This window comes from Acipenser ruthenus, chromosome 9, assembly GCF_902713425.1.
Source record: "Acipenser ruthenus chromosome 9, fAciRut3.2 maternal haplotype, whole genome shotgun sequence".
Classification (NCBI taxonomy): Eukaryota; Metazoa; Chordata; class Actinopteri; order Acipenseriformes; family Acipenseridae; genus Acipenser; species Acipenser ruthenus.
Window position 1 is genome coordinate 40,499,965 of NC_081197.1, and position 12,357 is coordinate 40,512,321.

General features: G+C 39.7%; 1 protein-coding gene across 2 annotated transcripts in view; it reads left to right on the forward strand.

Annotated features, from left to right (window-relative positions):
* The window catches only part of LOC117405923 (beta-galactoside alpha-2,6-sialyltransferase 2-like), a 35,915-nt gene that overhangs the window by 11,046 nt on the left and 12,512 nt on the right, over window positions 1-12,357 (forward strand). For both annotated transcript variants that reach the window (XM_059029987.1, XM_034009456.3), the window contains exons 2-3: window positions 7,120-7,186; window positions 8,209-9,176. In XM_059029987.1, the coding sequence (XP_058885970.1) occupies window positions 8,255-9,176 (922 nt within the window). In that variant the 5' untranslated portion in view covers window positions 7,120-7,186; window positions 8,209-8,254. The remainder of the gene's footprint in view (window positions 1-7,119; window positions 7,187-8,208; window positions 9,177-12,357) is intronic.

A 12,357-nucleotide genomic window follows, 5' to 3' on the forward strand; every position in this document is an offset into this window, starting at 1 on the left:
AAAGGTGCTTACAGTGTTGTTTCATGTTAATTAAAACACTAGGCTTGGCAAGTAAACAAGGTATGTGGAACCCTGTTTGTGCAGGCAACTTTTAGAAACAGACAGAGATGTCAGGCTTTGTCCAAGCATGGTACAAGTTAATATAATGCTATTGTATTTAACATGTTTATTATAGCCTGAATTTAAATGAAAATAACTGGACTTGCCACTGTATGCTTAGTGGTCTTATTCAAAGGCTTGTGATAAACCCCCACACTCTTTGTCAAATACTTTAACACACATTTGTATATGAAGATAAACTGACCCATTGACAACACACTGAAAAGGTAACATAATATGCGGCTAAGAGGGATATATATTTTTTGACCCAGCTCAATATCATTAAATAGATCTGGTGTTACATATTAAAAACATCTTTCATAAACATATACTTGTATTTGGTAGCAAGGACCCTGTGAACTCCAGTTCACCTAATTTTTAGGGAAAGGAGGGGTGGAAGATGGTGAAACATGAGCTCACATTCAGTTAATTTTGAAAACAGAGTTGATTGGATCCTTCTAGAAAATATAATTAACTCAATGACAGGAACTGTCAAGGCAGATTGATGATCAGATTTAATTGGGACTCCTGATGTATTCAATGGAGGGAAAATCCTATAAAAACCAAGGTAAAACCCCAGTCAAGTATCGTGCGACTTTCTAACTACAAGCTGTGGGGTCCATGCTCTGAAGATCTCTGAAAAACTGATTGCTGTTTGGTAAAAGTCAAGTCTCTGCCTTTTGAAGACCGTTCTTATCTTTCAATATACCCTACACTACACTTCCATATACTGGAAGGTAAATATATATTTGAATTTTATATATATATTGAATGTTCTAGAATTTAGCGTGAGTGTTTTTAGCTTTATGCATGCATAGCCTGAAGGCTAAATATATAGTAACCATTTGTATTACTGTATTGAAGTATAATGCTGTTAAACCTGTATGGGCACTAGCAATGCCCAGGCTGCCTATTAGCAGGGATCCAAAGTGGCTTGCAACCACTTGATCAATTTTTAAAGCATTTAATAAACTGAAAAGAGCACTACTACTGCTCTGATTCATTAAAACTTCAAATTAAATGAGTCTGTGTGATTTTCTTGAATATCAAAAAGTTGTCTGGACATAAAGCACGCCCAGTGCACAAACAAAACCACTTACAGGAGTTCAAAACTTCTCTGTCCTTCTTAAACGTCTAACGTCTCCCCTTGGTTTAAAAGTGTGCTCGGAGCACACTCTTAAGCACAGGCTCTTCTGGTAGAAAGAGCAAGACAATATTTGACATTATATATATATATATATATATATATATATATATATATATATATATTTATATACACACACACATACACATACACAGTGCCTATAGAAAGTCTACATCCCCTTTCAAAATTTTCGCCTTTTGTTGCCTTATAGCCTGGAATTAAAATGCATTAAAATCTTTTTTTTTTATTGATCTACACATCCTACCCACAACTTCCAAGTGAAAAAAATATTCTCGAAATGTGTAGCTACAGTGCCTTGCGAAAGTATTCGGCCCCCTTGAACTTTGCGACCTTTTGCCACATTTCAGGCTTCAAACATAAAGATATGAAACTGTAATTTTTTGTGAAGAATCAACAAGAAGTGGGACACAATCATGAAGTGGAACGAAATTTATTGGATATTTCAAACTTTTTTAACAAATAAAAAACTGAAAAATTGGGCGTGCAAAATTATTCAGCCCCCTTAAGTTAATACTTTGTAGCGCCACCTTTTGCTGCGATTACAGCTGTAAGTCGCTTGGGGTATGTCTCTATCAGTTTTGCACATCGAGAGACTGAAATTTTTGCCCATTCCTCCTTGCAAAACAGCTCGAGCTCAGTGAGGTTGGATGGAGAGCATTTGTGAACAGCAGTTTTCAGTTCTTTCCACAGATTCTCGATTGGATTCAGGTCTGGACTTTGACTTGGCCATTCTAACACCTGGATATGTTTATTTGTGAACCATTCCATTGTAGATTTTGCTTTATGTTTTGGATCATTGTCTTGTTGGAAGACAAATCTCCGTCCCAGTCTCAGGTCTTTTGCAGACTCCATCAGGTTTTCTTCCAGAATGGTCCTGTATTTGGCTCCATCCATCTTCCCATCAATTTTAACCATCTTCCCTGTCCCTGCTGAAGAAAAGCAGGCCCAAACCATGATGCTGCCACCACCATGTTTGACAGTGGGGATGGTGTGTTCAGGGTGATGAGCTGTGTTGCTTTTACGCCAAACATAAAGTTTTGCATTGTTGCCAAAAAGTTCGATTTTGGTTTCATCTGACCAGAGCACCTTCTTCCACATGTTTGGTGTGTCTCCCAGGTGGCTTGTGGCAAACTGTAAACGACACTTTTTATGGATATCTTTAAGAAATGGCTTTCTTCTTGCCACTCTTCCATAAAGGCCAGATTTGTGCAGTATACGACTGATTGTTGTCCTATGGACAGAGTCTCCCACTTCAGCTGTAGATCTCTGCAGTTCATCCAGAGTGATCATGGTCCTCTTGGCTGCATCTCTGATCAGTCTTCTCCTTGTATGAGCTGAAAGTTTAGAGGGACGGCCAGGTCTTGGTAGATTTGCAGTGGTCTGATACTCCTTCCATTTCAATATTATCGCTTGCACAGTGCTCCTTGGGATGTTTAAAGCTTGGGAAATCTTTTTGTATCCAAATCCAGCTTTAAACTTCTCCACAACAGTATCTCGGACCTGCCTGGTGTGTTCCTTGTTCTTCATGATGCTCTCTGCGCTTTAAACGGACCTCTGAGACTATCACAGTGCAGGTGCATTTATACGGAGACTTGATTACACACAGGTGGATTCTATTTATCATCATTAGTCATTTAGGTCAACATTGGATCATTCAGAGGTCCTCACTGAACTTCTGGAGAGAGTTTGCTGCACTGAAAGTAAAGGGGCTGAATAATTTTGCACGCCCAATTTTTCAGTTTTTTATTTGTTAAAGTTTGAAATATCCAATAAATTTCGTTCCACTTCATGATTGTGTCCCACTTGTTGTTGATTCTTCACAAAAAATTACAGTTTCATATCTTTATGTTTGAAGCCTGAAATGTGGCAAAAGGTCGCAAAGTTCAAGGGGGCCGAATACTTTCGCAAGGCACTGTAATTAATAAAAAACAAAAACTGAATTAGCTTGGTTGGATAAGTGTCCACCCCGCTTGTAATAGCAATCCTAAATTAGCTCAGGTGTAACCAATCACCATCAAAATCACACACCATGTTAAGTGGCCTCCACTGGTGTTAAAGTGTAATGATTCACATGATTTCAGGATAAATTCAGCAGTTCCTGTAGGTTCCCTCTGCTGGGTAGTGCATTTCAAAGCAAAGACTCAACCATGAACACCAAGGAGCTCTCAAAAGAACTCCGGGACAAAGTTGTTGAAAGGCACAGATCAGGGGATGGGTATAAAAAAATATCAAAACAGTTTTGTAAAGAAGAAAGGTCAAATATTGCCAAATCTAGGTGTGCAAAGTTGGTAGAGACCTATCCCAACAGACTCACAGCTGTAATTGCTGCCAAAGGTGCTTCCACCAAGTATTAACTCAGGGGGTCCAATTATGATCTTTCAGTTTTTATATAATTTCATATAATTTTTTTCTCAATAAAACTTTTTTTCCCCTTAACAGTGTGGAGTATGATGTGTAGATATGTGGAAAAAATCATCATTTAAATGCATGAAACTCTGAGGCACTGACGCAACAAAATGTGAAAAAAGTTCAAGGGGGTGTAGACTTTCTATAGGCACTGTGTGTGTGTATATGTGTGATATATATATATATATTGTGAGACAGCAGGGAGGGGGTTAAAACCTCCCTGCAGAAAAAACATGTGCGGAAGGCACACTTGTTTTGTTAATGGTTTAATTGCTTTTGTTTAATTGTTTTATTGTTTAATCAGTACCTGCACCTGGCTATTATTGAAAATTAGAGCCAGGTGCAGGGTTTAAAAGGAAAGCAGTCAGACTGCTCAAGGCGGCTGCTGAAGAGGGCAGAAGCCCGACTGTGCTGGTGTGGGTACAGCTGTAATTAAAAGAAAAAGGTAGTGTGAAGCCTTTTTTGTGTGTTTTGTTTGTTTTGTTTTGTACAGGTAAACAGCTTAGCTGTCCTGTTTTAGTTTAGGTTCCTGTTCTGTTTAGTTAGTGCTCAAAGAGAGCTAGGTGTTTGTTTTGTTTATTTTTGTTTCTGTGTTTATTAAAAAATTGCGCAACCGCGCTTTAAAAATCCGTTTGTGTGTGTTGGGTCGGTGTTTTTAAAGGGGCAACGAACCGCAGAGAGGTGCGATTCTTTCACTATATATATATATATATATATATATATATATATATATATATATATACACACACACACACAGTGCCTATAGAAGGTATAATAAAAAGAGTACATGCAAAACAGCACAGATAAGGTAGTTTTTTTTTTTTTTTATAGGACAGCCTCTCCCTCTTTTCCCTCGCATTCTTCTGGCCATTTAGCTTTGCTGTCATGTGCAGTCACCCACTGTCCCTGTGACAGGATTAAGATGGACATGCTGCAGCATAGCTGGCCAGCAGTCGGAGGTCTGCAGCACTGGCTGGCCCATGTATTAGACACAATATGTGGGCAGGCAATGTGAAACTCGCCCACCCCCAGTGGGAGGCTGCCTAGTAACCCCAGTATTCACCAGCCAGATGAATCCGTTCCTCCCATTTAAGGTTTATAATTATGCTGCTCCGCCATTTTGGATTCAATTCTCAGTGGTCTCATTAATTCTCCAGCTGATAGAATCTTTGAATGTGGGATCAGTTACAAAGTAAAATGTAATGTAAACCAATTTGGAGATTTTGAGCGAGGTGGTTACACAAGGGTGAAATATAGTGCCTCATCATCCCCACTGTTAAAGGATTTCATAATTTTTGGATTTACAGCTGTAACCCATTATAACACAACATGGTGTAAATGACTGCTAATTATTAGCTGTTTTGTTAATCTTTTGAATGGATTCATTCATCCATTTTTTCTAAATTTAAAGCTGTTAGCAGTAACATACAAGGGTGCTTTATGGTGCAGTTGGTGCTGTGGTTCGCATTTTAAGGCTATTTCAATTACAGGTTGTTGATTTTAAATTCTTTGTAATATGTGGATCAATCTGTATTCATTTGTGTTTACTTGGTAGACAAACAAACTGGGCTGTTTTTTTTTTATTATTTTCTTTCTTAACGGCACATCAAAAATATATATTTCACAATTAAACATAAAATCTATTAAAGAGGAATAACCTTGAAAAACATACAGCCTTACTAATAAAGTAGCATTCATAATTCTTTCTCTACAATCAGACACATACCTAATTGACACCATGACACACCATAATGTTAAAATTAAGTTCTGAGTACAGGAGCAGAACAGTGTGGGGAAAACCCTAGCTCTCCGTTCCTGCTATTTTAGTTCCTGGTGTTTCTGTATTCAAAAGTAACAGGTATGCCAGTGTACAAGTGTAGTGTACACTACTGTATACTGGACTTCTTCTGTGTGCTGCTATTGGCCAGCATTAACGTCCGTATAATCCCCGCAGGTTGATTGGCCGAGTTTTCGTTCTTTTGTTAAATTTTAGCTGGGAATTGTGCAGCGTGTAATTGGAACAGGAAAGTGGAAGCAGTTTTTGTATTCCTTAAATATGTTAGTAATATCCTTTTAGGTTAGGTATTGTATTAATTAATGTTAATTTATATGATTGATTATCGGTAACTAATTAAGTTTAACCTGTTGTCGGAGCAATACAAATAAATAAAAAATAATCTAGTGAAACACCAGGTTTTTGTCTCCAGTTTATTATTAGAAGGGCCTAGGAATTAAGATCCAGTACAGAGTTGAGAGGGGCTGCTGCATTTTTAAAATTAGAAATACTGGCTTTATTATGGAAATAAATGAAGACATTTAGAAGTGCATATGTCTGTATTTTATGATATACTTAGTATTTTTAGGAAAATGGAAAATGAGGCCACCAAAAAAATGTGTTTGAGAACCACTGGTCTAGCACAATGAAAATCCATTCAGTTTGGAACCCTGAAGAATTCTGAAAGATTAGTTCATTCCAATATTTTAATCACAGGCTTCAGAGAAAAACATGGCTTTTCTTTGGATCACAAGATTCGGGTGTGGTATGTGGTTGTGTGCCTGGGAGGTCTGGAAATGAGGTTTAACTTTCTTTTTGTACAAGGCTGCATATTTGTGGCTTAAATCTGTCACCACTGTAGGTCAAAAGGTTTTAAATCCTGTCTGTAGATACCTGCACTCCAACATGCAATGTGCTAACAATGTCTCATCGCCAGGGATCCTAGGAATCTGCTTGCTGTGGAATAACGCCCTTTATTTTAATTGCAGAATAACAAAGATTTTAAGTTTTTTTTATTGCGGAAAACTAGGATCCCTGCTTGTTGCTAAAGATGAAATGATAAACTGAATTCATCATACCATCCATATAATACCCAAGTAACGATACAATACAAGTAATGATACATGACTGGAGCTGGATGGAGTATTGCATGTAAATATGAAGTCTTCTAGGTTACATTAAAAGGTTGCAGAACACTTTTCTTATTATAAATACATGCAGTACTACTTTTTGTAACCTAAATGTATGTCTGCTTTAGCATTGTACTTTTTAGCTTTAAAATAAACCTTGTTTTGATTGTAGCATGTATACAATAAAATATCTCTCGCATTCAGAGCTGAAATTGGTTCCCTGGGAATTTCATGTGGTTGTCCAGTGATACAGTATCTTCACAGCTTTATTATGTCAAGGCATTAGCAGTGAGTTTCTAACTTCTACATTTTTGCTGTAGCTGACTAAGTGAAAAGTGCACAAGCTGATATCATCAAAACTTACAGTCCCTGTGCATCGATTTAGAAATCCTCACCAAAGCTAATATGACTGCAGAACCTCTTTGTGGATATACTGTTGTACAATGAAAATGATTCATGTACACTAAAGCCTTTCTGAAAACCAACCTACTGTACATGCTGGAACAATCAAGACAATAATGCATCTTTTTTCTTTTACATTTTAGAGCCATCCAATACTTCAAAGACAACATGCTGGTGTAGTGGAACCCCAGCCTTGGTAGCAGCACTTTGGTAAGTACTCTACACAGGACTTGCTTATATGCTGTACACAGGACTTGCTTATGAAAAAGCTAGCAAAAAAGAAGGCAGGCAGTTCTTGACATTGCAGGATTTCAAGATTCCAAAAAAGTAAGACCCCCCTGCTATTAAAAACCTGTCAAAAAAAATATTATTAAAAAGGTTTAATCCAGTTTCTGCTCTTCCCAGTGAACCCTTTGGTTATGAAAAAAGAGTAAACGAAATGGCTCCATGGAGATAATTAATGGTGAAATACAGGGTTTATCAGTGAGTTACCTGAACATATGGTGGTTCTTTAAAGTAAAATGACAACCATCCACTTTTCAGGTGCATACAAATATCTTTTGCATTGGTATCGAACCCTTGCAACAGCTAAATGAACAGCATCCTGAAAGCATAAACTTGAGCTCCTAATGAGGAATACCAGAACCTTATTTGAACACTGGTGCTTATTATTTAAGTAGAATACACAAGTTTGCCAGCTTAAACTCCACCTTGGGCACTCATTAGAGGCTCAAATACAGTTACTACAGCAGTAAACGGATACCAGGTGTGGAATGAAGGAATTCTAAGAATGTTGTGCAATTCTTAACCCCCCCCCCCCCCTTTAGAAACAAAAATGGCAGAATTTAGACAGCACTTGTGACTGTTCTTTGTTTTTTTTATTTTTATATATAGATTTTTTTTTTAAACCAGAAGGCTTAATGATTAAATATATAACACGGCTGGTTTCACATACCTTAATTTGCTAGTCTTGGATTACATTAGCAAGGTAAACCACCTCCTAATTAGGCACAACTAGGACCCTTGCATGATGACTACACTACCTCTAGGAGGTTCTCACCCATGCAGACTTGAGACATGTTTAGTCTACAGGGCTGCAAATTCAGCATGTTACATGAATACGAAAATAATAATAATAAAAGAAACCAAAACAAATAAAACTGCAAAAACTGCTACATTTTATGTTCTTAATTTCTCTGTAAAAAGATGTTCTGCCTTTTTTCCTTTTTTAGACCCTTGTTGAACTTGCTGCTCTAAGGCCTGGGAATTGTCTTCATCATGAAATCCAGTTTTAAACAGTGGAAGCAGCTGGTGCTTATTGGAATGCTGTTATGGGTCCTCATCATCCTGGCCCTGTTTACCTATTTCATGGACCTCCATATGGATGAGCTGCATGCTTCAGTCTCCCTATCATACTTTGAGACTAGAAGGCTGAACCCTATTCAGGGTAACAACCGGGTCATCATGGGATCTGTACAAGATCCTCCAGTTTCTGATGCCAACAGCCGTAATGACATCATCTTCTATAACCAAGACCTTAACAAGCAGGCAGCAGACACTTTAAATATAGACAATTGGTCGAGTTTTGACAACACCGTGAAATCCATGTGGCAAAGAGGAGGTCAAATGAAAAGGACTAGCAATGAAGATAATACGTTAGCTGCTGGTCAGCAACAATCTGAAAGCCTCATTAACAAACACATGGAGAAAATACTCCCTGGGGAAGAAGGCACTGATGAAAACCAAATTCAGTTGAAGTGGAGGAAGAATTCTAGACGAGGAAACTCCATGCGCAGGAAGGAGAAGGAGTTAGGGATGGGTGACGATTTAGAGGAATACTATTTTATGCAATCCAAGTCTGTCATTTCCAAGCTGTGGAAAGGGAACGTGTCCTCCAAGATGCTGAACCCACGATTGCAGAAGGCCATGAAAGACTACATGAATGCCAACAAACACCATGTATACTTCAGTGGAAAGAGGAGCTCTAAAAAGCTAAGCAGGGAAAAACTGTTTTGTGAGATGAAGAACCAGCTGAAAGTGAGGACTCTGGATGGGACGGAGACTCCCTTTTCTACACTCGGATGGGAGAAGCACGTTCCGAAGGTTTCCATCGACAAACTCTATCCGTCCGGCTTCAGAAGCTGTGCCGTTGTCACATCTGCAGGTGCAATGCTGAACTCTTCCTTGGGGAAAGAGATTGGTGAGTACCAACATGAGTGATGAAAATGCCTAGATAAATGCACCTATATACAGCTTTTTGGGTTGTTCGATATATTTTAATTTACCAAATGTTAAACTTGTGAATTACACAAGCAGAAAGGGCAACAAAATGTATCACATGATTCTGTTCGACACATGCACAGTAATTCTCTTGGGAAGAGCTGACAGCTAATGGAAACCCCTTTTTATGCAATGCCTTTGAGTGGTTTTTAAGACTCCACACATGTTACCAATGATTGATTGTACTGCATATTATGAAGTTCAGCGAAATATCTTATCTTTCAATAAAAATAACGTTTGCTCTTTGAGAAGCGCTACCCTGTGGACAGATGGGGCAGTTTTGTTTCTGAGTGGTTAAATGTCAGACGTGTTATGACACCACAGGCAGCCCTATGATAGTGGAAGCAGCTCTCTAGGAATGCATGAATGCCATCTCTCCAAGAAGTTATAGTATCTAAAAGGGAGCTGCTGGAACTGGCCTTCGGTGACTTAAAGGTTACTGTTCAGGCGTAATGTCTCAGTGGTGCTGCTATGTATGCACCATAATAACACCACTGCAGATTACCACCCTTGATAGGTAATCATCCAAAGGTAGCATATGGATTTCAGTAGACAAGCTTAATGACTGGTGAATCAGTAAAACGGAATAGTTGTCATTTTCTGCTTTGAACGTCTGTTTATTTTGAAACTGATGGGAGCCCAGAGCAGATAAGTGTTGATAGTTACATCAGGGTTAGATACGAGTGCAAGTGAAATACAAATACTACAGATCGGGGTAAGTGCAGGATTAAATACAGTAAAATAAGGAGCAGATAAGTGCATTAAAGGCAGAGTGCTATGTTGCCCAGAAGGGAAGAGTTGAGTTTCACAGGTGCTGTCTGAAGAGGTGTGTCTTGAGAAGGTGCTGGAAGGTGGTCGGGGACTGGGCAGTCCTGACATCCACAGGAAGGTAGTTCCACCATTGCAGGGCGAGGGTGGAGAAGGAGCGGGCTCTGAAGGCAGGGGAGCACAGAGGAGGTACAGCCAGTCTTCTAGTGCAGGCGGAACAGAGAGGTCAGGTTGGGGTGTAGTCTGGTCAAGGCATCGGTAGGCGAGTACAAGAGTCTTGAACTGGATGCGAGCGGTGATCGGGAGCCAGTGTAGTAGCATGGGAAAAGCGAGGCAGAGAGAACACCAGGCGAGCAGCGGAGTTCTGGTTCTGGCCAGGAGAGAGTTGCTGTAGTCTAGGCAGGAGAGTACCAGGGCCTGGACAAGTAGTTGCATGGAGTAGTTGGTCAGGAAGGGTCGGATTCTTCATATGTTGCTCAGGAGGAAACGGCAGGTGCGTGCCAGAGTGGAGATGTGCTGGGAGTAGGAGAGGCAGGGGTCCAGGGTTACTCCAAGGGTCTTGGCTGAGGAGTAGGGAGAGAGCGTGGTAGATTCCAGAGGAATGGAGATGGAGAGATCAGAGGAGGGGGAAGATGAGGAGGGGAAGAAAAGGAGGTCAGATTTAGAGAGGTTGAGTTTGAGGTGATGCAAGTGCATCCAAGAGGAGATAGCAGACAGACAGGTAGAGATATAGAAGGGGATTGTGGAGTCAGAAGGGGGGAAAGGAGAGGAAGATCTGAGCATCATCAGCATAGAAATGGTATTAGAAACCATAGGATGTGATGAGGGGCCCAGAGAGCGGGTGTAGAGAGAGAACAGGAGAAGATCCAAGACTGATCCTTGGGGGACTCCTGTTGAGAGAGGGTGAGGTGTGGAGGTTGAGCCGTGCCAGGTTACCTGGTTGGTGCGGTCAGAGAGGTAGGAGGAGAACCAGACGAGAGCATTGTCAGAGATTCCCAGGTCAGCGAGAGAGGATAGGAGAATGGAGTGATCGACAATGTCAAAGACAGCAGAGAGATCATGGAGAATTAGGACAGAGGAGAGAGAGGCAGCACGGGCAGAGTTTAGCGAGTTAGTGACAGACAGGAGAGCAGATTGCAGAGGGTCGAGCAGAGAGTGGTTAGACAGGAAAGCAGAGAGCTGGCGGTGTACTGCCCGTTCAAGTGTTTTGGAGAGAAAGGGTAAGAGGTGTTAAAGAGTTTGCAGATATCAGATTTTAGAGGAGAAGAAAGAGGCAAAGTCAATAGAGGGAGGGAGAGGGAGGAGAAGGTAGAGAATAGTTTCCGGGGGTTGTTAGTGGAGGATTTGATAATAGATTGGAAATAGGAGCAAATTAATTAACTATTATTAATTATCTCTGTCTCTCTCTATCACCATTGGCAAAACCATTAAAATAAAATCCTTTGGGATGTAATTAAAATAATACAATGGCACTGTATGAATCACATTTCAGCACAGGAGCAGAGCAATGTTGGCCTGTTTAATTGAAGCAACAGAGCATGTGAACTACTGCTTCAGTGAATTAGTTCTTATGTTTACGTAACTGTCTCTTAAGCTCCTTCTGTTCTTAGTGAGCACTGGCTTGATGGGAGGAACTAAGAACAGAAAAGGGCTTGGTCTGCCACCTAGTGGAGACTATCACACAGCCAAAAATAAATAAATGATGTGCATTGTACATATTTAAGTTGAAAGTCTGAAAATAATGTCCTTTCTATAGCTGGAACGTAATGAAGTTACAATAGACCTATTCCACTTTACTGCAGTGCTGCGGTTGCACCACTTTCTTCTAAATGGAAAAACAAACTCAATTATAAATAAATAAGCATGCTATTTTTAAGTCCACATGTACAGCTGCGTTACTTTCTCTTTGATAGGATTAAATACTGTCAGTCCTTTTAAATCTGCTGCATTAAAAAAATAAGACTTTTCAAGAAACTCCTGGCTGTTGTCACAGACCCTAATTGGCAGTAATATTGGACAACATTACCTTAACATTTAGTTGTCCAATACTAGTGCTAATCAGGCTTAAACTGTTGAATACCTCGACACCATACATTTAATGAAAGGGCAAACACAGTAAAACTCTAATGCATTGTGGAAAATATTCAAATTTCAGTACCTTTTCTGCGGGTCCTGCTCAGTGTTCAGATTTCCTATTTCTTTTCTTTTCTTTTTTAATTGCTATATTGCTTATACTCACTTTTACTATTAACAGCTTTTTTGGTTTCCAAAAAGAACCCAAAATGTGCTGCATCATAAAAACTCAGAAAAGACCGATCTGTCCTTCATTGCCC